This window comes from Neofelis nebulosa, chromosome 7, assembly GCF_028018385.1.
Source record: "Neofelis nebulosa isolate mNeoNeb1 chromosome 7, mNeoNeb1.pri, whole genome shotgun sequence".
NCBI classification, from domain to species: domain Eukaryota; kingdom Metazoa; phylum Chordata; class Mammalia; order Carnivora; family Felidae; genus Neofelis; species Neofelis nebulosa.
Window position 1 is genome coordinate 42253521 of NC_080788.1, and position 21872 is coordinate 42275392.

At 50.5% G+C, this 21872-nt stretch overlaps 2 protein-coding genes across 9 annotated transcripts in view; one reads left to right on the forward strand and one right to left on the reverse strand.

Annotated features, from left to right (window-relative positions):
* APH1B (aph-1 homolog B, gamma-secretase subunit) overlaps nt 1-21872 on the reverse strand; it is a 140097-nt gene that overhangs the window by 25774 nt on the left and 92451 nt on the right. The gene's annotated exons all lie outside the window — the stretch shown is intronic.
* The window catches only part of CA12 (carbonic anhydrase 12), a 51477-nt gene continuing 33334 nt past the window's right edge, over nt 3730-21872 (forward strand). For 3 of the 8 annotated variants that reach the window (XM_058737474.1, XM_058737479.1, XM_058737478.1), the window contains exons 1-2: nt 3733-3948; nt 9024-9044. In XM_058737474.1, the coding sequence (XP_058593457.1) occupies nt 3867-3948; nt 9024-9044 (103 nt within the window). In that variant the 5' untranslated portion in view covers nt 3733-3866. Of the gene's footprint in view, nt 3949-9023; nt 9045-21872 lie in introns of all 8 variants that reach the window. The other 5 variants (XM_058737473.1, XM_058737475.1, XM_058737477.1 and 2 more) reach the window with 3 other exon arrangements.

Genomic DNA, 21872 nt, shown 5'->3' on the forward strand with positions numbered 1-21872 from the left:
ATGTGAAAAGTTAGTTCATACCTTAGGAAATCAAATTCTTTTTTTCTCCTTAAAAAAAATTTTTTTTTAATGTTTACTTATTTAGAGAGAGAGAGAGAGAGAGAGAGAGAGAGTCAAAGTACGAATGGGGGAAGGGCAGAGAGAGAGGGAGACACAGAATCCAAAGCAGGCTCCAGGCTCTGAGCTGTCAGCACAGAGTCCAACGCGGGGCTCGAACTCACAAACTGTGAGATCATGACCTGAGCCGAAGTCGGACACTTCACCGACTTAGCCACCCAGGTGCCCCAGGAAATCAAACTCTTTATACTGGAATGCTTATGGCTACACATTAGCTTATGTATGGACAAACGATGCCAGCTCTGGGAAAGAAGAGATTGGTATTAGCAGTGTGCTTCAGAGGTTTTATGAAGTCACAGAATCTAATTCTTACATGGATGATGTCTTCCCTCATTGCCCCAGGCAGAGTGGTTCCCGTCTGGTTATACATCAACCTTCCATCACACTTATTCCAATCTGATATAGTTGTTTATTAGGTTGTTTTACGTTTCCACACTCTCCAAGAGCAAGGAGAATGCCTAGCACAGTGCCTAGCATACAGAGGGTGAATGAATGAACAGAAAAGTTTCCACTCGCCCTCATTCCAGCCATATATCATTTCTGTTAGTCACCCAGGGACCAGGATTACAACCTGCACTATACAGAGGAGGAAACTGAAGTTTCAAGAGGTTGTACCACTGTCAAGGCCATTCGGTAAGTAGTGATGGGGCAGGCACTTCAGCCCAGACCCCCCGACACCAAATCTCGAGCTCCTTTGCCCCACACTTCTCTGCCCTTTGACTCAGCAGCCTCGCCCTCTCGTCAATTCAGATGGCGACATTATACAGGAGCTCCTCACCCTGGAGCCTTCTGCCTGGGCATGTTGTTTGGTGGCCAGCTGCCACATTTTGTGTGCCATAGGTCCGTTTTCCACCTTAACCCATTGAGTAATGGATTATTTATTGGCGGATGACAGCCCCATCTGATGATGGCAAAGCGAGCCCGTGCATGTCCAGTTACGCAGGCTTCAGGGAGCCTCTGGCAGGGAAGGCTCCCAGAGTTGGGAACTTAAGCTGGTTAGGTTTGTGCTGTTTGTTGGGGAGCGAGGGGGTGCTTGATGTTCAGCTTTAATACTTTAGAAATTTGGTCACTCCATCCATTCCTGCTTGCTTTTCCCCCTTTCTGATCCCCTAAACTTAAAAAAAAAAAAATCACTCAAAGCAGGGCAATTGGATCTTAGTTGATATTCTCAATTCTCTTTTGATTGCTATCCATTCTTTACTAATTAACCACATTTCTGTTCTAGACATGCAGTGAACATCCCAGCCCTCTCCTTTCTCTGCACCAAACCCACTTCACAATCTTGCCTTACTCTTCTACTAAATCCCCCCTCTTTTCTAAACCCGTCAAGGGGCGCCTGGGTGGCGCAGTCGGTTAAGCGTCCGACTTCAGCCAGGTCACGATCTCGCGGTCCGTGAGTTCGAGCCCCGCGTCAGGCTCTGGGCTGATGGCTCAGAGCCTGGAGCCTGTTTCTGCTTCTGTGCCTCCCTCTCTCTCTGCCCCTCCCCCGTTCATGCTCTGTCTCTCTCTGTCCCAAAAATAAATAAAAAACGTTGAAAAAAAAAAAAAATTTAAACCCGTCCACCTCGATCTCGGAGGATCCTTGGAGAAGACTTAGAGATGCATGTTCAAGGAGAAATTGAACTTAATGTTTAGCCAGACATAATGGGAAAACACTTGAACTGAGAGTAACGAAATGTGTGTGCATGGCCCAGGGTACCTTTAAGTCGTTGTGAGACGTGGGGTGAATGATTTCATCTGCACAGGTTCAGTGTGTGCATCTCTGAACCTGCAACAGCTCTTCCCTATCTCTTGTGTCCTTCAAGTACATTTAATCTTCTAAAGCCCTTGATGACAAATCGGAGGCAGGAATGTCTTAAGAACTGTAAGTGAACTGTTCACTCGCAGCTCTGGAGCTTAGTCAAGGCTCTTTATCAAGATTTGCAGGCAGAAAAGGTCATCCTTAAGCCTGCTGTGGTCTGAAAGTGCCGGTGACAAGATTGTCTTTGTAGCTACTTCCTTACAAAGACTTCAGGGCTCTTGATTAATGCAAACAGTAGCTGAGCTGCTGGGGACAGAACAGTAGCACCCCTTCTAATGTGGGTGGCATGTGCTTGCTGGTGACTGTCAGCACAGAAGCTGCTCTTCCCTCCAAAACCTGCATGGACAAGTGGTTTCCCTGGTCACTGAGGCCAGCCTGAGAGTCCACATAGGCTGAGAGTCAGCACAGACCGGAGAGATGGGAGGCTGGTCAGGCTGCTGTGGCCAAGAGAAGAGGGCAGGATGGGCCAAGTCACAAAAGCAGGGGTCGTGTACCAGGGCCGGTGGGTGCCCTTCAGCAGACCATGTGGTCTGTACAGCGTCTATAGGCAGCTGGAGCCAAGAGAACAGGCAAGATCGCAGAGCAGGAAGGAAATTGAGCCCAGCACGAGGAGCAGTGCAGACATGGAGATGGCCCGGGGAAGCCAAAAGAACAAATGACAAGGATGTGGGAACGGCAAGTGGCAGTAACAGCAGGAGGAAGATGTATCGAGGCAGCAGGTTAGTAAGACTTTTGACTTAACAAATGAACATGGACTAAATACAAAGGGGAATCAGAACCATGAGTATGTGACTAGATGTATGTATACACATACTTAAAAGAATACAGGGGTGCCTGCGTGGCTCAGTCAGTGAAGCACGGGACTCTTGATTTCAGCTCAGGACATGATCTCCAGTCATGAGACTGAGCCCCATGTCCAGCTAGCTCTGGGCATGAAGCCTGCTGAAGCTTCTCTCTCTCTCCTCCCTCTGCCCCTCTCCTGCTTGAGCTTTCTCTCTCTCTCTCTCTCTCTCAAAAAAAAAATACAGATATGTGAGAAAAATGGGCAGAAATGAGCAACAGGTGATAATAATATGCATTGGAAGCAGAACTCAGACATTGATGCATGATGCAAAATGCCTAGTACAGTGCCTGACACATAGAAGGTACTCAATAAATAATCGAAGTCTTTTTCTACCCCACAGAAGGGACACCCTGCCCCCCAGCTTCGTAGAGAACGGATTGGTACTACGAACGAATATGAGCCTTGTCTACTTAACATGTTACTAGGGAAAGTCTAATTGCTTCCTAAAGCTGTTCACTGCCCACCCTATTTACCTATTCTTAATTAATTAATTTCTTTGTGTGCAAATTCAAAAGCAGGCTGCACTGCACAACCTGCGGAAATTCTGAATTGGAGTGCAGCCCCTTTGCTGTCCTTTCCAGTCCCTGATGTGTGTGCCCGGTCCAGGCAGGCACGCAACTGGGCGTCCCGAAGGAGGCACTTGTCCCTATGGCATTATACTCAGGGCGCTTCTCACTTAAGGGCAGCCACAGATCAAGGCGGTGACCAGTGGAGCCAGTCCCCAGCCGCACCCGTCCCGGCGGGACCGAGGCAGGCGGCTCTCGACCCACACCTGCCCGCTGCTCCCAACGAGCCCTGGATTCCCGGGTCAGCGCTGCCCCGCGGAGCGCGGCTCGAGTCAGGCTACAACTCACCTCGCAGCCCCGGGCACCAGACCTCCCGTAGGCAGGGCGTTCTCCCCCCCACCCCACCCCTGCACGATGACATCATGTGTTTGGGGCTGAGTCGCTCCTTAAAAGCAGCCCGCGGGGAGCCCGGAGCCCGAAGAGCAGACGTGCTCGCAAGGCGGCGGGGCTTCGCGCACGCGGTCCCCAGCGCGGAGAGCCCGGGAGGGGACGGAGCGGGAGCCCAGGCTGCGCCCCCGCCGCGCCCCGGCAGCCAGCGATGCCCCGCAGCCTGCACGCCGCCGCCGTCCTCCTGCTCCTGTGCTTAAACCAACAGCCTGCCGGCCCGGCCCCGCTCCACGGTAAAGTGCCTGCCTCTTCTTTCCTCCCGGTCCCAGGAGCTCAGCTACACCTGGACGGAGGGTTTCCTGCAGGGCTCTCTCTCTCTCTCTCTCTCTCTCTCTCATGCTAAAGCAAAATCATTGCGGCGGAGCCGGGAAGGACATGCATACTTTCAAACGCGTGTTTTTAAGACAATCTAGAAAATGCGTTTTGGGAAATTCGTTTTCTTTTGGCAGGCACGACCTGTTGCGGTTGGGGGAAGCATGTCGTCTTCGGATTGAAAGATATTTTGTGTGTTCTTTGAGCTCCCGCCAGCTCGGCAGGGGCGTCTTGGGAACTTGCTGAAGGGAGGAGAGAGGGAACCGGGATTTAAGGTACTGTGCCTCGGTCCACGTGTAGATGGCAGAGAAGTGAGTGTGGCCTTCTGGGCTGCGTGGTTACCAGGAGGGGTTTGCCGCTCCCCAGTTGCAGAACCTTCCACAGTGGAGGATGCTTTTCTTTGGAGGAGAGACTCTCTACCATGACGTTTTACCTCCAAGTCTAAGGGATGATGCGTCCCATCCTTAATCACTGTTTTTCTCCAGAAGGGCTCCACTATCCTGAAGGGAAGTGTGTGTGCACTCAGGAGAGCATACACACATCATTTCTGAGTGTAATTAGGGCCTTTAACCCCGAAGGGCTGGAGGCTGAGGGTGCCCAATGGGATGACAGGAGACGGGGAGGACCTGAACTGCAGGCTCAGGTCAAGGCAGTGAGTTTGGGTGAGCAGCCAAGGTCAAGGTTAGTTTATCCTTAGGAACAAACAGCAGGACTCCAACCTGTCCCCTGCCTCTCCAGCTGCCGGGAGAGCACTTTTCTTGAGGGTAGATGGTGACATTTGTGGAAACTTCTGGGTGGCTAACCGATGGTGGCTCCTGCCCTTGACAGAGTCTGTCCCAAGTTGTAGGGGCATTTGTAGGTGCCTGGTTCCTGGACCGAGATTAGGGTGAAACATTTATAGGAGGCCTGAAAGTGACTATGATGGCTGGAAATGGTTCCTCCCCTACTAGGCAGTGGTCATGGGACATTGGACCTCCTCTGTAGCATGCAAGCTCCAACCCTCCTCCTCTCCTGGAGGTCACTATGCCCGTGGGGCAGGGCAGGAGGAAGGTCTGGGGAGCTGGCCTGTTGCAGCTTTGGCATTACTCTTAATTCAACTCAAATCCACTGGCTGGCAAGATAGGCTTGATATTATTTCCCCTATCTGGCCCACGAGAAATAGAAGGTGGGTGGGAGAAAGGGGTTATTTAAAAGTGGAAATTAATTTTTACAGTTGCAGACTTTGTCATATATTCCCCTCTCAAGAAAGCTGCACCAAGACCTCAAGTTTTGCTAGAAATCTCCCTTGTAGTTCCAAGCTGCTCAAGACGGGAGAGAAACAGTCATTTATTGGCTTGCCTTCCAGAAAGCCTGTTACTCCCCTCACTCTGGGGCAGCTCCTCCTCCCTGCTGTCTCTTCCCCTGTCTCCCTGCCCTCCCCTCCTCTTCTTCCCCTCTTCTCAGTGCCCTCCCTCTTCCTTTCCTTTCCCTCCTCCTTTGCCTTGCTTCCCTCCCCATTCTCCAAGTTGGGGGAAGCTTGCAGTAAAAAAATTCACTTTCACCCCACACTGAGTAGCCAGCCTGCCTACCCCCCAGAGTTGAAGAACATGGGTTTTATTCTGCTATTCCTCATGCAGGTTTCTTGGCTGTTTAACTGCCTTGGGGGACAAGGTCAAAGCAAACAGTGTCAGTATTAACCCAAGGTTGGGAATGGAGGGGGGTGAAGCTAGGTAAAGAGGTCGGAGTGTGGTCTGCCCTCCCCCTGGAGCACTTAAACTTCCAGCATTTGGCACTGGTGAATGTCTGAAAAAAATGACTTGAGTCGGGAAGGAGGGAATGTAATAAAGTGAGGTCAAGTGTCTTCTGGAGAAAACCTTGGAAATTTTAGTTGCTTTGGGGGAACATTTCAATGAGTTCTGCAGAGCCTGCTCTGTCTGAACCTGGTATGGAGAGCTAGACAGTCTCTGGCCTCCCCAACGACAGTTACTCAGAGAAGGTTCTAACACCCAGGACAGGGAGCAGGTGGGCCCTGAACCCTTGGCCTGGATCCTTATCCATACTACTTCCTCAGTGAGCCCTCAGGGCATTCTCCCTGCCCAGTACAGAGTAGGCCTGCAGGTTCTAACAGGCACTGAGCTGAGCCTCCAACATCTAACAGAAAAGATCACCTTTCCAGGAAGGGGAAAATTTTCCTTCTGGAAGAGCCTGCTCCCTCAGGAAGCCTCTGAAATGTGGCTGAAGGAGCCTTGGCCTGGCCTGCCTCCTGTGTATGGTCAGGTGAGTCTGTTAAGACTCCTGCCCCTAGGGGTGCCTGGGTGGCTCAGTTGGTTAAGTGTCCAGCTTCAACTCAGGTCATAATCTCGTGGTTCGTGAGTTTGAGCCCCGAGTCAGGCTCTGTGCTGACAGCTCGGAGCCTGGAGCCTGCTTCGGATTCTGTGTCTTCCTCTCTCTCGGCACCCCCATCCCCTCCCCCCACCCCCAGCTAGTACTCTGTCTCTCTCTCTTTAAAAAAAAAATAAACATTAAAAAAAAAAGACTCCTGCCCCTAAAGCTAGAGGCGAGGAACCAGGAGGTGCTACTTGCAGATAAAGCAAACATACACACACACACACACACACACACACACACATTTCCTTTAGAAAGTCTTCCTAAGGTTAATTTTGAGCTGAAGATGGACCAGGCTGGGCCTTGACCTTCATCTGAAACCCCCTCCCCCTTAGACTACTCTCCCCTTCATTTTATCATGCTTCCTCTCCCCAGCCTCCAGCTCCTGAGTCTTTCCAGAGACTGCCAATTTGTATCTTGGTCTTAAGGACCAGGCAGGCCTGCTTGGGGAGAGGAGGGTGGGAACGTTTACTCTGGATGCCGCTGCTTTTTAAAGACCGAGTCCTTGGTCCTGCAAGGCTTTACAGTCCCAGATGTCCACTCTATACCACTGGTCCCTGAGCTTTCCAAAGTATCACACAGATGCCTCATCAGAGGAAGAGCTACAACAGTAGGGAAAACCCCAGCGTGGCCAGCTTTGGGGAGGAGAGCGGAAGGTGCGGAAGACTGGGGCTATGATTTGATTTGGGGCAGGTGCAATTCAACTTCTGGACAAGGCAGGACTGCTCACGGGCAGCAGCTGTGTTTCTGGTGGTCTCCAGGCTCACCGCAGTGGCCCGTCTCTCCGGGTTAGGGGCGAGGATAAACTCCCCGGTTACTTGTGAACTTCTAGATCCTGAGCTTCCAAGTGTGCTGCCCAGCCTAAGTGGCAGTCTTTCTTCTGTCTCTGAAATCCATGATTGTATTTTAATAATGAACCCCTCAGGCAAAACCGCTGAAGGAAAATGTTCAGCAAAGAGGGTTGAGGTCTTCTGTAGCTTGGTTCCACGGCAATGCCTCCTTTGTTCCTTTGCAGTGTTGTTTCAGTAAAAGGTCCAGCGGTACACTTGGGGGTAGTGTACAAGTTCGGTTTCCCCATGGTTCTGAATGTCTTCATCTAACTCCTAATTCAGGGAAGGTTAATCTTAGGACTGTTAACTCCTATGGGGTCCAGAGCAGGTTTTAGAGGGTCTGTGGACCTCTGGAAATTAACTGTATGTGAAATCTTGTGTGTCCAAGCCTACAGGCATTTTTTGGGGAAGAGGTCCTTAGGTACTCATCAGTTATTCTAAGAGATCTGAACACCCCCTTCTTTCCCACACTACAGATTGAGAAGGAGACTCAACGATTTCCAAACTTTTTTTTAAGTTTATTTATTTTGAGAGAGAGGGGGAAGGGAGAGAATGAGCAAGAGAGGGACAGAGAGAGGGGGAGACAAAGCATCCAAAGCAGGCTCCGTGCCGACAGCAGAGAGCCTGATGCGGGACTCGAACTCACAAACTGTGAAGTCACGCCCTGAGCCGAGCTCAAGAGTCGGACACTTAACCAAATGCGCCACCCAAGCGCATCCTCCCTGTTTTAAAAGACTCTTTTAGCTTTGCAAAATCACCATTGGCTTGAGTAGAAAATGGCCAGTTGTGCTAAGTGAGCAGATTGCTGGTCAGTTAAAGCTTTACTGCAAATCAATTCCCAGGAGAAAAAGGAGACGTGAGAGCCTCTTCCGACTATACCCCGTGGGCCCAGAATGATGGAGGCCTCCAGAGAAGCCAGGAGAGGCACTTAGGATTTAGAGAGTCCCTCTCCCTGGCGGTGTCCCTTGAGACACCCTGAGTCTTGATTCAGGGTCTCTGTGTCCTTCTGGAGGTGACGAGGGAGGTGTCAGGCGGGGTACTAAAAGTGCCGCCCAGCAGCCTCTTTTCCCAAACTGTGTTTTGACGTGGGAACAGAGGACTTCTACCTGTGAAGGGCATGGAGCGGGAGGGGGTAGGCGGCTTCCATTATATTCCCGGCAGAACTTCTCCACGTTCTTACCGCCCCTGGCCTTCTAACGCAGGTGAGGGTGGCAGCTTCCTCCACGAAGAACATGCCTTTTGAGATGACTTTTCTCCTCTTTATGCACGGAGGTGAACTGCTCTCCAGGGTATGCTGTTCAGTGGGAAGGAGCAAGATGCAGACCCACGTTTCCAGGATGCGGACGTTTGTGTGCAAAGGGGGAGAAAGAGCGTCATTACATGTGTGTGCGTAGTCAGACCGTGAAAATGTTCTCATCAACTATAAAACTGGCTGTCTCTAATGGAAGCAGGGAGAGCGGGTGGGAGGAGGAGCTTTCACTGGTACCTTTCGGGAGCTTTTGGGTTTTGAGCCTTGTGAATTTTATTACGTATTCAGAAAAATAAAATTTGGCTTAAGATCTGGGAGGCTTCTAATCAAGAAGCCCCCTCCCTGATCCTTGAGCCCCTGCCTGAACCCATGGCCTTGTGCCTCCCTCTGGAGCACGGTGACTCTGGGTTGTTCTGACACCGACTCCAGTGACGTTTTACGCCTGGGTGTCCACCTCCTTTGTGACCGCACCCGTTTCAAAATAAAATCTCTAGTGTTCTCCAGCTTGCTCAAGTTCAGTTGCACTTACTTTGCCTTGTTTTGTTCTTTGCAGGGTCCAAGTGGAGCTATTTTGGTAAGTAGAGATCTTGCATACTTTTTTATTTTTGAGGAGATGGATGGCTGTATTTAATGAGAAAGCCAGAAACTCCACGATCTGTGGAGGTGACAGTGGGGGTTGAGAAGAGCAACTCTGCTATCATTAAAAGGGGGTACCCAGGCTTCTGTAAAGGACGGTTCCACCCAGGTTCCATGCAGCACTTTCTCCAAGCCGAGGAGCCTGCTCTGTGCACGAAAACTGTGAATCCCAGCGTTAAGGTTTCCAGCTTCCTGCAAGGATTTCTACCAAACCTCCCAGGTGAATGTGCCCGGGTTACCTCCAGACTGCAAGAGCCTTGGCTAGGAGAGAGACCTTCTCCTCTGGAGGACATTTATTCTCCAAAAAACAAAGAACAAAGGGCTCCTTTCTGGAAGTTTGGCTCAGGCCCCAGGAGTTAAGCTGTCAGTGTGCCTAGGATTAACTTCTTGTTGCCATGTTTGTAAACAAGCATAGTTCAGGGGTAGTGACAGTCCTTCGTGAAAGAGGGATGCCTGCCTTGTGCATGAGGAGAGAGAGGGACATCGAGTAAGCAATGGGGTTTCTGTGGGATTGGCTCAAGAATGACATTAGCCACTTCTGGCGGGCCTGCAAGGTTAGCAGCCTGAAATCAGCCCAGCTGCTGTGTCGCAATGAACTGGAAATTTGGTCGTCAGCTGGGGTGGGAATGGAGGCCAAGTAGCAGGTCCACTGACAAGCACAGGAATGTTAATAATGTCTTGTTAGGGATGGTCACAAGCAATGGGCAAGATGGACTGGTATAGTGAGGAGGCTGGGACTGCCTCACTGGCACAGGAGGAGTGGTGACAGGCAAAGGAGTTGATCTCGACAGCGTAAGCAGAATCCAAAAAAGGTCTGCCTTAGATTTGCAAAAGCTAGCCTCTGGATGTTTGTTAACCCAGGAGGCACAGCAAAGTCACTGAGCTAATTAACCAATGATCCTACAGGTCAAGGTCCCCTTGGTCCTAGCACTGCATGGCTCCATCATTACTAACATCCCTTATGTATTTGCTGTGTGCAAGGCACACTGCGGAGTGCGTGGGAGATCAGAAGGGTGGGCCGTGGTCTGTACCTGGGAATACTTTAAGCTCACAGTTCAAAGCTAAATAGATAATGACAGGTAATAAATGGCTCAGTGCTCTGATGGTTCAGAGGAGGATAGAGAGGGTTAGGGCTGGATGGTCAAGGAAGGCTTCCTGGAGGAGAAGGGCTTTCACCTGGGCCGTGGAGGATGGAGAGGATTCAGTGTGGTGGTGGATTCAGAGAAGTGGCGTTGGCCAATATGATGATGGCATCACATGAGTGGAGGCAAGAAATAAGGTGGTATTTGAGGGGCAACGAGTACAGAAAGAGGTGGGGCATCTGTGGCTCAGTTGGTTAAGCATCTGACTCGATTTCGGCTCAGGTCATGAGCTCATGGTTCAGGGGATCCAGGCCCCACCCACACTGGGCTCTGCACTGACAGTAAGGGGCCTGCTTGGGATTCTCTCTGTCTCCCTCTGTCTCTCTGCCTCTTGAACACACACACACACACACACACACACACACACTCTCTCTCTCTCTCAAAATAAATAAACAAATATTTAAAAAAAAGAGTTATAGGGGAGTGATTAACTCTAAGTTTGGAAAGATAGGTTGGATTGAACAGGGGAGACAGGCAGGGGCAGGGCGGAGCTTTCCCACTTTTTCCATAGATCGAGGGGCAGGGCCGGGAGTAGTCTGTGTTTTAGGGAGAGTATTGTGGTGGTAGGGGCTGAAGAGGGAAGGAAAGGGCAGGGCAAGGGACGTGACAAAGGAAGAACCCACAGAGTCTGGGCCCCAGGGCTCCTCGGGAGGGTCAGTGTTGGGGGGGGGGGGGGCGTCAGGAGCGGTGCAGAAGCGTTTCTTCCTGACCACGGGCTCTGGCCGGCACCTCTGTAGCAGCCCCCTGCCGAGGAAGCAGAGGGCAGAGTCTAATGGTGCGTGACATTCGTGGGGTGAGCACAAAGACAGATCTGGCTTCCTGTTAGTGACATGAGTACACGTGATGTGGACTCAGCCCTCAGTGGGGGCCAGTGAAGGAGGACGAATGAAGGATGGCTGGGGACGGGTCCAGGCTGGCAGCGGGCACCTGTGCTCAGCGTCACCTGGCGAAACAGAGGGCCTGGCATAGGTGCTCGGGGGAAATGGTTTCCAAACAGTGAGGGCTGCCCTGAATGAGGCGAGTCCAACCAAATGCCACGTGCTAGTTTTCCCAGGCTGCAGACCTCAGCTACTCTGCACGTAAATGCGGGTGAGTCATCCTGAACCAGGGACCTCCCAAGGCCTGGAACACAGGGTAGGACTTCTAGAAGCACATGGAAAGAGAGCTCTTACCCCCTCCCCCTCCACAAAGTCACCAGGCTGAGCTCCCGGATGGCCCGCCTGCAGACAGGAGAACCCTCTGATAGGCAAGATGGCCCCCCCCACCCCCGGTCCTGTCCACCCCTCTGGGGTGGCTGGGGCAGCAGCTGGGTGCGTCAGCGGGGTTTGGAGCTGCCGAGCAGGCCCTCCCCACCGCTCGCCAGTCCCAGATCAATCCTGCTGAGCCCGGGAAGCTCCTCCGACTCTGGACTGGAGGGCACTTCCAGTCAGGTTGTCCTGTGAGCGGGAGATAAACGCCAGCCCGCTCAAGTCACTGTCTGCTGACGGAGGCCAGGGTAGCCGGGGCCCTCATGGGGAGGAGGTGACTGGAAGGAGGCACCAGAAGGGTGCTGGTCACGGTTAGTTCCTTGGTGTGGGTGCTGTGCTCAGAGGGGGGAGAATTCATCAAGCTGCTCACGGATGCTCCATGCACTGTTCTGTACTTGTGTTATATTCAATAAAAGAGTCAACCAATTCCAGCTGGCTGGGAGAGTCGTCCTTACCCTGGAAGTTTTTTTTACTTCTCCCCCCACAAAAATGCCCCCCCAGACCCCTTAGTGTGTTCAAAACGACAGAGCAGCCAAAAAGGATGAATGTGTTGGAACTAATGACCTAAGGACATGTCAGATGAGCAGAGAACGGGTGCCGTGCCCCATCCCTGAGCATAGCAGTCATTGCTACGGTGCTCCTTAGATGTGAGCTAGCTCAGAAACAGATACCATCATCTGCTAGAGATTTGGGAGATAAAAGACAAGCCTTCAAAGGAGATGGGATGGATGGGGAACATGGGGCGGGCGTCCCACTCTCCTGGAGTCGGGGCCCTGCAGGACATCCGCTGGGTCAGCCCCACCATCCTGGTGCAGGGAACTCTGGAACGACGGTGGCGTGGCCTGGGGGCACCGGGCAGTGGGCTGCAGCCCCTCACAGGCCCTCCTGCCCAGCGTCTCTGCCATGTGGCCAGAAGGCCCTGGACTCTGGCAGGACTCCGTGTGATCCAGGCCCTGTCACTGCATTCCTCATGCTGCTCCCCTTGGTCCCAGACAATAGATTCCCTGTCTTAAAGGATTTTCCTTGGGAATCAGGCAGGGATCCTTTACGGGGCAAACCTCTCTGGTTTTCCCGACTCTGGGCTCCACCCACCTTCTGTCCCGAATCTTCTGGAACACTAAATTGCCACAAACAAGCTTTCCCTGACACATGACATCCTTCCCAAGGCCTCCCCAAACTCTACAGGCTAGATACGAAACAAGGGGGAGGTTGGGGGAAAAACTCTTCACTTTCTATTCTTTAGTATAGATAAAGGCAACTTGTGACCTCACTCTCAAATGTAGTATGGGAAGCAGACTAAGAGCTAAAGGGAGAACTTAAAACACAGGTAGGAAGCACGTGCACTTAGTTAAGAACAGATCTTGTCTTAGGACTCTTGGGTGGCTCCATTGGTTAAGCATCCGACTCTTGGTTTTGGCTCAGTCATGAGCTCGTGGTCATGAGTTCAAGCCCCATGTTGGGCTCTGTGCTGAGCTCGGAGCCTGCTTAGGATTCTCTCCCTCTCCCTTTCTCCCTGCCCCTCCTCTGCTCTTTCTGTCTCCCTCTCTCTCAAAATAAATGAATAAACTAAAAAAAAAAAAAAAAAAGCTCTTGTCTTTACCAAAGGTAAGAGGCCCAACCAACTCCAAACACCCCAGTGACCCCCACCCCCCTGCCCGGCCCCCGATTCCAGTTGCTGTCCTGAGGGTGAATGCCAAGAGGCACAGAGCACTGTGAGGAGAGACAGCAGGAAAAGGCTGGAACATGTTTCTCATACCAGGGAACTGAATCCCCAGCCCTATGCCTTAGGGATTTCCCTTGAGGCTAGCAATCCAACCCACTATCATTTATGAAATCTGTGCTGTTGTTCCAGTTACTTCTAACTGAGGTTGTGACATCCAGGGTCTGTTAGGATGTGGTATGGTCTGCCTACTCATACTCATTTCTCATCTCTTCTGAGCTGTGGAATTGAGGTTTGTGTGTTCGGGGGTATCCTGGCCTGTAGCTACCAAAATGCCTGCATTTTAGTGTTCATGGCTGGCCTTACCAGCTGGGTAGTACCATAGGGAAGCCAGGATTCATTCCTAAAGGCAGGTGTAGTGGCTCGGGAGTGGGGGAGGCAGAAAACCAGGAGGAAGAAGTGGAAAGTGTATGGAACCCAGACCCAGGCAGACCTCCATGAATATCTGCTGGGCCACTTTCTGGCTGAATGGCCTTAGGGAAGGAACTTAACCTCTCTGAACTTCAGTTTTTTTCAACTACCGAATGGGAGTAATAGCGTCTACTCCGTGGTTCTCAGATCAGTAGCATCAGCGTCACCTGGGACTCGCGATGCCCTTCCCAAACACTAAGAAAGAACTGGAAGAGGAACACATGAAGGAGGCTGGGAGGAAACAGCAACCTCTTCAGCTCCAGTTCTGTGGCAGTAACAAAAGCACCGTGTTTGATTTTGTTAGAAATGCAAAACCTCAGGCCCGTCCCAGATCTGCCTACAAATTAAAAAACTGGGGCCGGGCCCAGCCATCTATTTGGGGAAGCCCACCAGAGGATCCTGAGGCCCACTGGTGTCTGAGAAGCACGGGTCTGCTTCATGGAGGATTGAGTAAGATCACGTGTGGAAAGAGCTTAGTGGAGCCTGGCACATAGTGAGCCCCTAATACAGCTAATCACCATTTTCTTTCCCTCCACCCCACAGAGTGGAATTATATTGGCTAATATGTGGGAAAATGCCTTGTAAACCCTATCGCACCAAACAGACGTGAGCTGGGTTGGGAGGGGGTTGCTTCTTCGGGCTTTTCTGAATTGCCTGAGCTTTTAATAGCAAGGAGGTAGTCCTTTTGTATTCTGAGCAAATGGACATTTCCTTTGTGAGAAAGAAAGTGACCGGGCAAAAAACACGAGCTCCTCACAGGCCGGAATGTTCCTTCTAGCTCTGTCCATTAGGCCAGGGAGAAGTCAGACATCTCCCCGGTGCTTTTCTGGCCTCTAGGGACCAGATACCTGGCTCCACAGCCATAGCCACCTCAGCCACCTCAGCCACCTCAGCCAGACAGCTGAAGTCACTGCAGCTTCCTTGGCCTCCTGACCCAGCCCCTGGGAAGCGCCAAGGCTGATCCTTGATTTAGGATGCCAGGGTGGAGGTCTGAACCTGGGCAGAAACCTGAGGCTGGGCTGTGAGGATTGTGAGCTAAGTAAGCCCAGCCCCAGGCAGAAACACTCACCCACCTGAGGCAGAGTCAAGCTTTGGGACTGCAGGGTGAGAGCTGGCTGACTGATTGGAGCTAGGAGCAGGTCTCCTCAGGGGCCCCATCAGGCCTCTTGCGGTGCTCAGACTTGCGCTTCCTGCCCTGTGCCCCAGGCATCCTGGTGAGGGCAGAACAGGGCCCCCCAGGAGCTGGTGAAAGCCCTTGGCAGCCCAGCCTCAGCACTGAACGGAAAGGAACCTCTGGGGTAAACTGGCTCAAAGGAAGATTTAAAGCAAAAAAAGGCTGAATTCAAAACAGGTGTGTGAAGGAGGCTCTAGGCAGGGACTGGAAAGTCTGGTTTTCCGGGAGGGAGAGAATGGATCCGAGACCGTTTCTGCAATCCCCTGGGCGGGAGGGCCTTCCTTCCTGCTCTGTTACTGTCCTATGCAGTGACACCCACAGGGGTGAGGGGTACAGAAGCCCAGAAGCACAGCCAGACTTCCAGGGGCCACACCATGTGGCCAAGTGCCTGCCTTGGACAAAGACCATAATGGCTTGATTCTCAGACGCACATTTCCCCCACATTTTAGCATCTCTGAAATAGGGACATACCATCAATGGTGTCTGGAAGCAATGAAATATGGTAGTTGTTCCACAAATACTCACTGAGAAGCACCCTGTTACATGCTAAGAAGACGAGGAAAGGAGCTGAAATGATTACTTTTGATAACTCAATAGTGAAAACAGTGGGGGCAAAAAAGTGTAAAAATAATGGCTGGTACGCACACTGCCCAACACAGCATATGGGAATGATGGGTCATCATATTTGATTTTAAACTATAACGTTTTCCAATTTTCGGTTCATGTATGCTTTCTGTTTGATAATATTACAAGTACTCATAAACAAAGTAATTTAGGAGCTTTTTTTTTTTTTTTTTTACAAAAGTGTTTCTTTAAGAAGAAAGCTCCCCGATTTCCTCACAAGCACTCGATTTTATGCCAACCAGGAAGGAAGAAACGCCAGCTGCACCTCCTTCTGCCTATAAAGGCTGACTCAGAACTGGTGTAATTCGGAATGGTTTGTTTAAATCATCTTAACTTTTTAAATGGTTTTGCAATCATTAACTGGTGACTAGATCAGTTGGGTGACTCCTGGGTGAACTGGATGAGACCCGTCCAGACGCCAGCACAGTCAGGGCAAGGTTCAGGCAGCCCCCACCTTCTAGGGGCTGATCACTCTGGAAAGGCTCCTTATGTTCAAAGTGAGATTTACTTAAAGCAGGGAACAAGGACATTGGCAAATGGTGCCTAGTGCTGTCGTAGCAGTGGCCGTTCCTGGGTGTTCCATCTTCTGGGAGGTGGACGAGGAGTGGAGAAGTGAGAAAAGGTGACTCTGAAGGTTGTTGAACAAAAACTCCACCCCCCCCCCCAAGACATTTTGTAGCAAGTCTGAGGCAGTCATGCAAATGACTGTTTCCCTTTTGGCTTTGGCCACCAGGAAGCCCAGAGGCAAATTGGTGGCTCCGACTGGAGTAACTGTCTATTCTTCTATGACCTGTAAATCTAAAGATTCTTCCTTATATCACCCTTCTGGTTTCTAGATATTTTTCCTGGTTCTGAGCCAAAAGGTTACAACAAATAGCTTTCTGGAATTTTTAGCTAGAAGGGACCATATAGTAGAGATACTCTAGATTTCTACCACTCTTTTTCATTCTGCCCCCTCCATGGGCACCACTGCTTAAAAGATTTGTTTTAGCAAATTAATACATTAATGAAATAATCTTTCTCCTTTGTTATTAATTAAAGATGCACATAAAAACCAATCAGAGTTTTCAGTTAGCCCAAGATAATTGGTTCACATTCACTCCACAAATATTGAGTGAATACTAAGTGCCAAGTATTGGACTAGATGCTAAAGAATGACGAGTAAGGCATGGTCTCTACCATTGTGGAACTATGAATCTGGGAGGAGACAGTGAATTAGACAGGGCCTTACAATACAGAGAGATGAAGCATGGAAGAGACCTCACCTAGGGTTTGGGGGAAAGGACTAGAGAAAGCTTTCCTAGAGGAGGTGATATCTAATCTGAGATCTGGAGGACAGATAAGAGCAAGCCAGGCAAAGGGCAGGGCATGAAAGGGCACTGGGGGCCAAGGGATAAACTATGCAATGACCACCTAGGCTGGTATGTTCTAGGGACCACCCAAGAGCCTTGATGAGGGGGACTGGGGCTGGGGAGGCAGGCCAGGGCCAGAGTGTGACGAGTGTGAGCCAGCTGAGGAGTTAGGACCTCATTCTGGAGGCAGCAGGGACTGCTGGAGCATTCCAAGTACAAACCTGAGGTGATCAGATGAGCAGTTTAGAAGGATCTTCTCAGCTGCAGGGTAGGAGTGAATGGAGTGCGAACACTGGAGAAAGGGAGGCCAGAGGGATGTGGGAGAAGGGCTTAGGGGTCTGAATCAAGGGAGGGGGGATAGGGGTAATGACCTGTTGGTATAAATCAGCTGGAAATGTAGACACCTAACAGAAATGTAGACACGGGGAAGCCTGATTGCGGATGAGTGCCTGTCTCTGTTCAAATTGGCATCCAGACTGCCATATTGCCTACGTGGGACGCTGGGGTGTGTGTGTGTGTGTGTGTGTGTGTGTGTGTGTGTATGTGTGTATGGGACACTGATGTAGCCAAACCCCACCCCCACTTACAAATGAGTTTCCAGGGGAAACTCACAGTTCCACAGTGGCCCAAACAGAGCACAAGGCGCCGAGCCAGGACCAGAACTTGTGTCTCCCGGTTCCCATTGCATGTGCTTTCCCAGTCATTTTGCGGATGTTTATTTTATACCAGGTGTTGCATGCCCTAGACTGCACATCATGACATTGTGTAAAAGCCCTTGAGGAAAGGCAGTGATTTTTTTTTTTAAAGTAAATAACATAGATTTGCCAGGAACAAATTATGCCAAATTAATGTGCTTTCCTTCCCCTCGTCAGGATAAAAGGCTTAGTGGTTAAAGAAAACACAATACGTTTTGACATAGATAAATATCTGATAAGGTTCCATGTGCCACACTCATGGGAAATGTAGATCAAGGACCAGTGTGGTTGGTAGGAAAAAAATCAATAGATTCCACCCCCCCCCCCCATCGTTACCGTTGGCAACACACGGCTGTTACTGTTGTCGGGGTTCCTCTGGGGGCATTCATGAATCAATACCCTTCTCAGATTCTTAGGAAGAGGAAGGGCAGCTAAAGGAATGTGGTCATTGGAATCAGAAGGATCAGCGTTGGAAGGAAGAGTAGGGAGTAGAGGACGAATTGAGGTGAGGAAGCAGGTCAGGAAAGCAGATCAAGTGAGTGGGCTGGGTGGCAGGGGCAGAGGGAGCATCTAGTGGGCAAGTGTCGTGTGAGCATGGGACACTGCAGGGCTAGAGGCAGCCGGCAAGACTGAAGAGGAATGCCTGACCATTGTGCTCTGTCCTGGTTCCTCAGGAAGGAGGGCGTGCCTATGCACCCACATATGCATGCACACATGCACGCCCACATCCACATTCATGTGAGTATCTGCTTTCTGAGATGCGTTTGTACTCACACACGCTCACAATTCCATCCCCTAGCCTGTGAGCTGGCGTAGCCTCTCGGCTGGTTTCTGAGCCATGGTCTGTTTACACACTCAACTTGGAGGGACCCTCAGGTACAATCTTACAAGTGACTCCTCTGTGCCTCCTTCTGGCAGTGACCCAAGAACCTCCCCGGGCTCTTGATAAACCTTTGGGTGCGATGCTTCAATGTGTCCGTCAGCAAGGATGAAGGAGGGAGTGTCCCATCCCTGAGTATGGAAGGTGTGCAAGTAACACTGAGTATGCAAAGCTGCCTGGTCCGAAAACTTACTACACCCTGGAGAGAAATGGAGAACTGCAGGAACTTAGTGTTCTCCTTTCACATAACTGTCCCCCGAAGCACAGGTGCCTCTTGGGTTGGTAATAATAGCCAAGCGCTTGCTTTCCAGTGAAGATTAACGTGTCCAGTTATCACTGGAGAAGTTTTTGCTTCAGTGGCTTTATTTATTTATTTATTTATTTATTTATTTTTTAGCATAAGCCTACTGCAAGCAGGGCAGTGTTCTAGGGCCTCTGCAGGGTACGGGGCTGAGCAAGGAGCCATTTCCAGCCTCAAGGAGGGTCATCCAGAAGGAGCACATAACTGCATACCCTGTGGGGAGCGACACCCTCCCCATAGGGGCTGCCTGGACAGATGCACAGACCCCAGCCCAGGCAAGATGCTTGGGAAACATTGGTTGAGTGAAGGAGGAAAGAAGGGTTTATTTCTCTGCTTATTTTTGGCTTTGGGAGTTGGGGAAGTCACCAGGGAGAAGGTGACACTTGATCTGGGATGATAGGATTTCAGAGGTAAAAGCCAGTCTGAAACGAAATGCCACATCACCACGCATATCTCATTAGAAGTAAACGGAGACACACAGGGAACCCTAGATTTATTTTCCAGCGAGGCGAAAGGGAGAACTTGCTCGAAAAGGTTGGCAAATGGCCCGCAAGAGAAAGGATTGAGACAATTTAGCTCAGAATGGCCCAGGGCCCAGCCTGTCTTGGGAGTCTGTCACATCTAGACACTGATCTTACGCTACCACATTTATTCCTCATGACAGGGATGGGAGGAGGTGCTGTCACTTTCATTTTCTGAGTGAAGCTCAGGGCATCGATGACATGTGCCCAAGGTCACACAGCTTGTAAGTGGCAGAGCTGTGCTTAGCAGCTCAGCCTGAGGGCTCCAAAGCCCTCCTGCTGAGTCTCATGCCTCTCCGGAAAGGGGATAGTAAGAAGTAGCTGGGATGAGGTCTTCAGGTGGGAGAGACCCATGAAAAAGCAGCTTTTCTCACTAGACAGGAAAACTGAGGGAGTAGCTTTAAGTAACAGCAAGAGTGCTGTAGGTTAGCTATCAGAAAGAACTTCCTCATTGTGAAAGCTGGTAAGTGAAGGATTGAGCTAACATCAGGCCCGTGTTTCGAGGCCAGTCACCCTTCACTTTAGTTCAGCTTCCACCCAGGGTAACTGCAGAAAGTTTGTCTTTTACCAGATCCTTTCTTTTCATGATTCCCAGACTCCCTGGGGAATGTTTACAAGGTCACAAATGCCTCCATGGCTGCTCCTCCTCTCTAGCTCTGGACGGTTACCCAGGGCCTACCTGCCGGTCACCTCTTAACCACCCTGTAACCAATGCCGATGCCCGGGCTCTGTACCCTATAAAGCGCGCTGGGAGCTGCCATGGTGGCCAGTATGAACTGCCAAGGTCAGAGCCCAGCCTTGCTACTCACTGGCAGTATGACTTTGGGCATATTATTCAAACTTCTGTGCACCAGTCACCTCCTCTATTAAATGAGAGTATAGTACCTATGTCATAGGGCTTGTACGCAGATTAAATTAACAGATGTTACGCATACAGAATGGGGATTGGCAAACTATGCCCCGTGGGCCAAAGGCAGCCTACCACCTGTTTCTGTAGCCGAAGCTTTCTTGGTGTGCAGCTCCATGCATCCACTGACACAGTTGCTAGGACCGCTTTTGCACTATAGCAAAAGGACTGGGTCGTTGTGACAGAAACAGTACAGCCTGCAAATCCTAAGATATTTTACTCTCTGGTCTTTTGCAGAAAATATTGGCCAACCTCAGATACAGAGTGATACCTGGTACATAGTAAGCGCTCATTATATGGTAGTGTAAAAAAACAAAAACAAAAACAAAAAACACTAATACTAAAAAACAATTCATTAGGCCTTGGGATTTAGCAAAAAAAAAAAAAAAAAAAAAAAAAAAAAAAAATTGGTTCAGGCCCTGGAATGACACAGGCAATTACAGTCTACAGATCTCCCTGAGGGCAACAATCATCCCTTTGCCATGGGTCCCTACCACCATGTAGGCACCGGCCTTGGTCTCCTGGCCTGGAGTCCTCCTGACTGTGTTCCCTCTTCCCTGACACCAGGTCTCTATTCCTCTTTGTGGCCCCAGGATGATTCACAGTGAGAGAACCCAACTCCTTCAAGAAAAACCTCCTCTGCACTGTATGACCTGGTCCTTCTTCCATACCGCCCAGAAGAGGAAGTCACAATAGACTAGCCTGGGGCTTCTCAGCCTCTGCACTGCTGACATTCCGGGCAGGATAATTCTTTGTCGTGCGGGGCTGTCCTGTGCATTGTAGGATATTTAGCAGCATCCCTGGCCTCTACCCATTAGATGTCAGTAGCACCTGCCAGCTGGGATTCCAAAAATGTCTCTAGTCATTGCCAATGTCCCCTGAGGGGTAATATCACTCCTCTTGACCACAATGACTTAAACTTTGGAAATAACATCACAAGTGGGACAACAATGTTCCTGTTCAGGACACCTAAATTCATATTTAGAAAAACAGTGTTCTTTGCAAGGACACAGACCTGTTAAAGATGCACCCAGTTTGTATCATTGGGCCACTAAACAGAACCCTTAGCATCTCAGCCTGAAACACGAGCATTTGGATGGCTACAGCAGGGTTACGTTTTCATAGCAACATTGGGTAGTTCCAGGCCTCAGGTGTGTATAGCTAAGAAGGCTTATCCAAGTGCTCCATCCTACAACACGGGGAGGGCTTCCCCGTGGACAAATTTCTGGCTCCTCCCCCAGAATGTTGAAGGTGCTTATGAACCCCACACCTGCCCCACCCCTTGTCCCATGCCAATCTTCCAGCTTCAAGGGTTTGTACATCTGACTCTACCTCAAGTGACAGGAAGAAACTGCTGGCTGCTATAAAATAACAGTTCATTCACAGAGTCACTTATTCGCGCCAGCAGTCCTTAATGATTCCTTTTTGGGCTGGTCCTGGGATTAGAGACAAGCATGACACAGCCCTTGCCTTCAATGGGTTGACAGCCAAGGGACCCGCAGACATGTAAACAGGCAATTAGAGTGGAGCAAATTAAGTGCTATGACAATGTGTGCTGGAGCTGTGGACACGGAGAGATGACAGCAAGCCTCAATTTGGAGGCAGAGTGACTGTCAGGCCTGCCTGAGGAGCTGTTTCTTGAAAGACAAAGGAGCACAGCAAGAAGAGCATGTGAATGTTTATATGCATGGGTGGTGTGTGTTTTAGGGATGAGGATGGCTTTCCACTGAAGGCAAGAGAGGTCCAAAAAGCAGGTAAGAGTGTGTGGAGTGGTTAGAGAATCAGGGTGGCA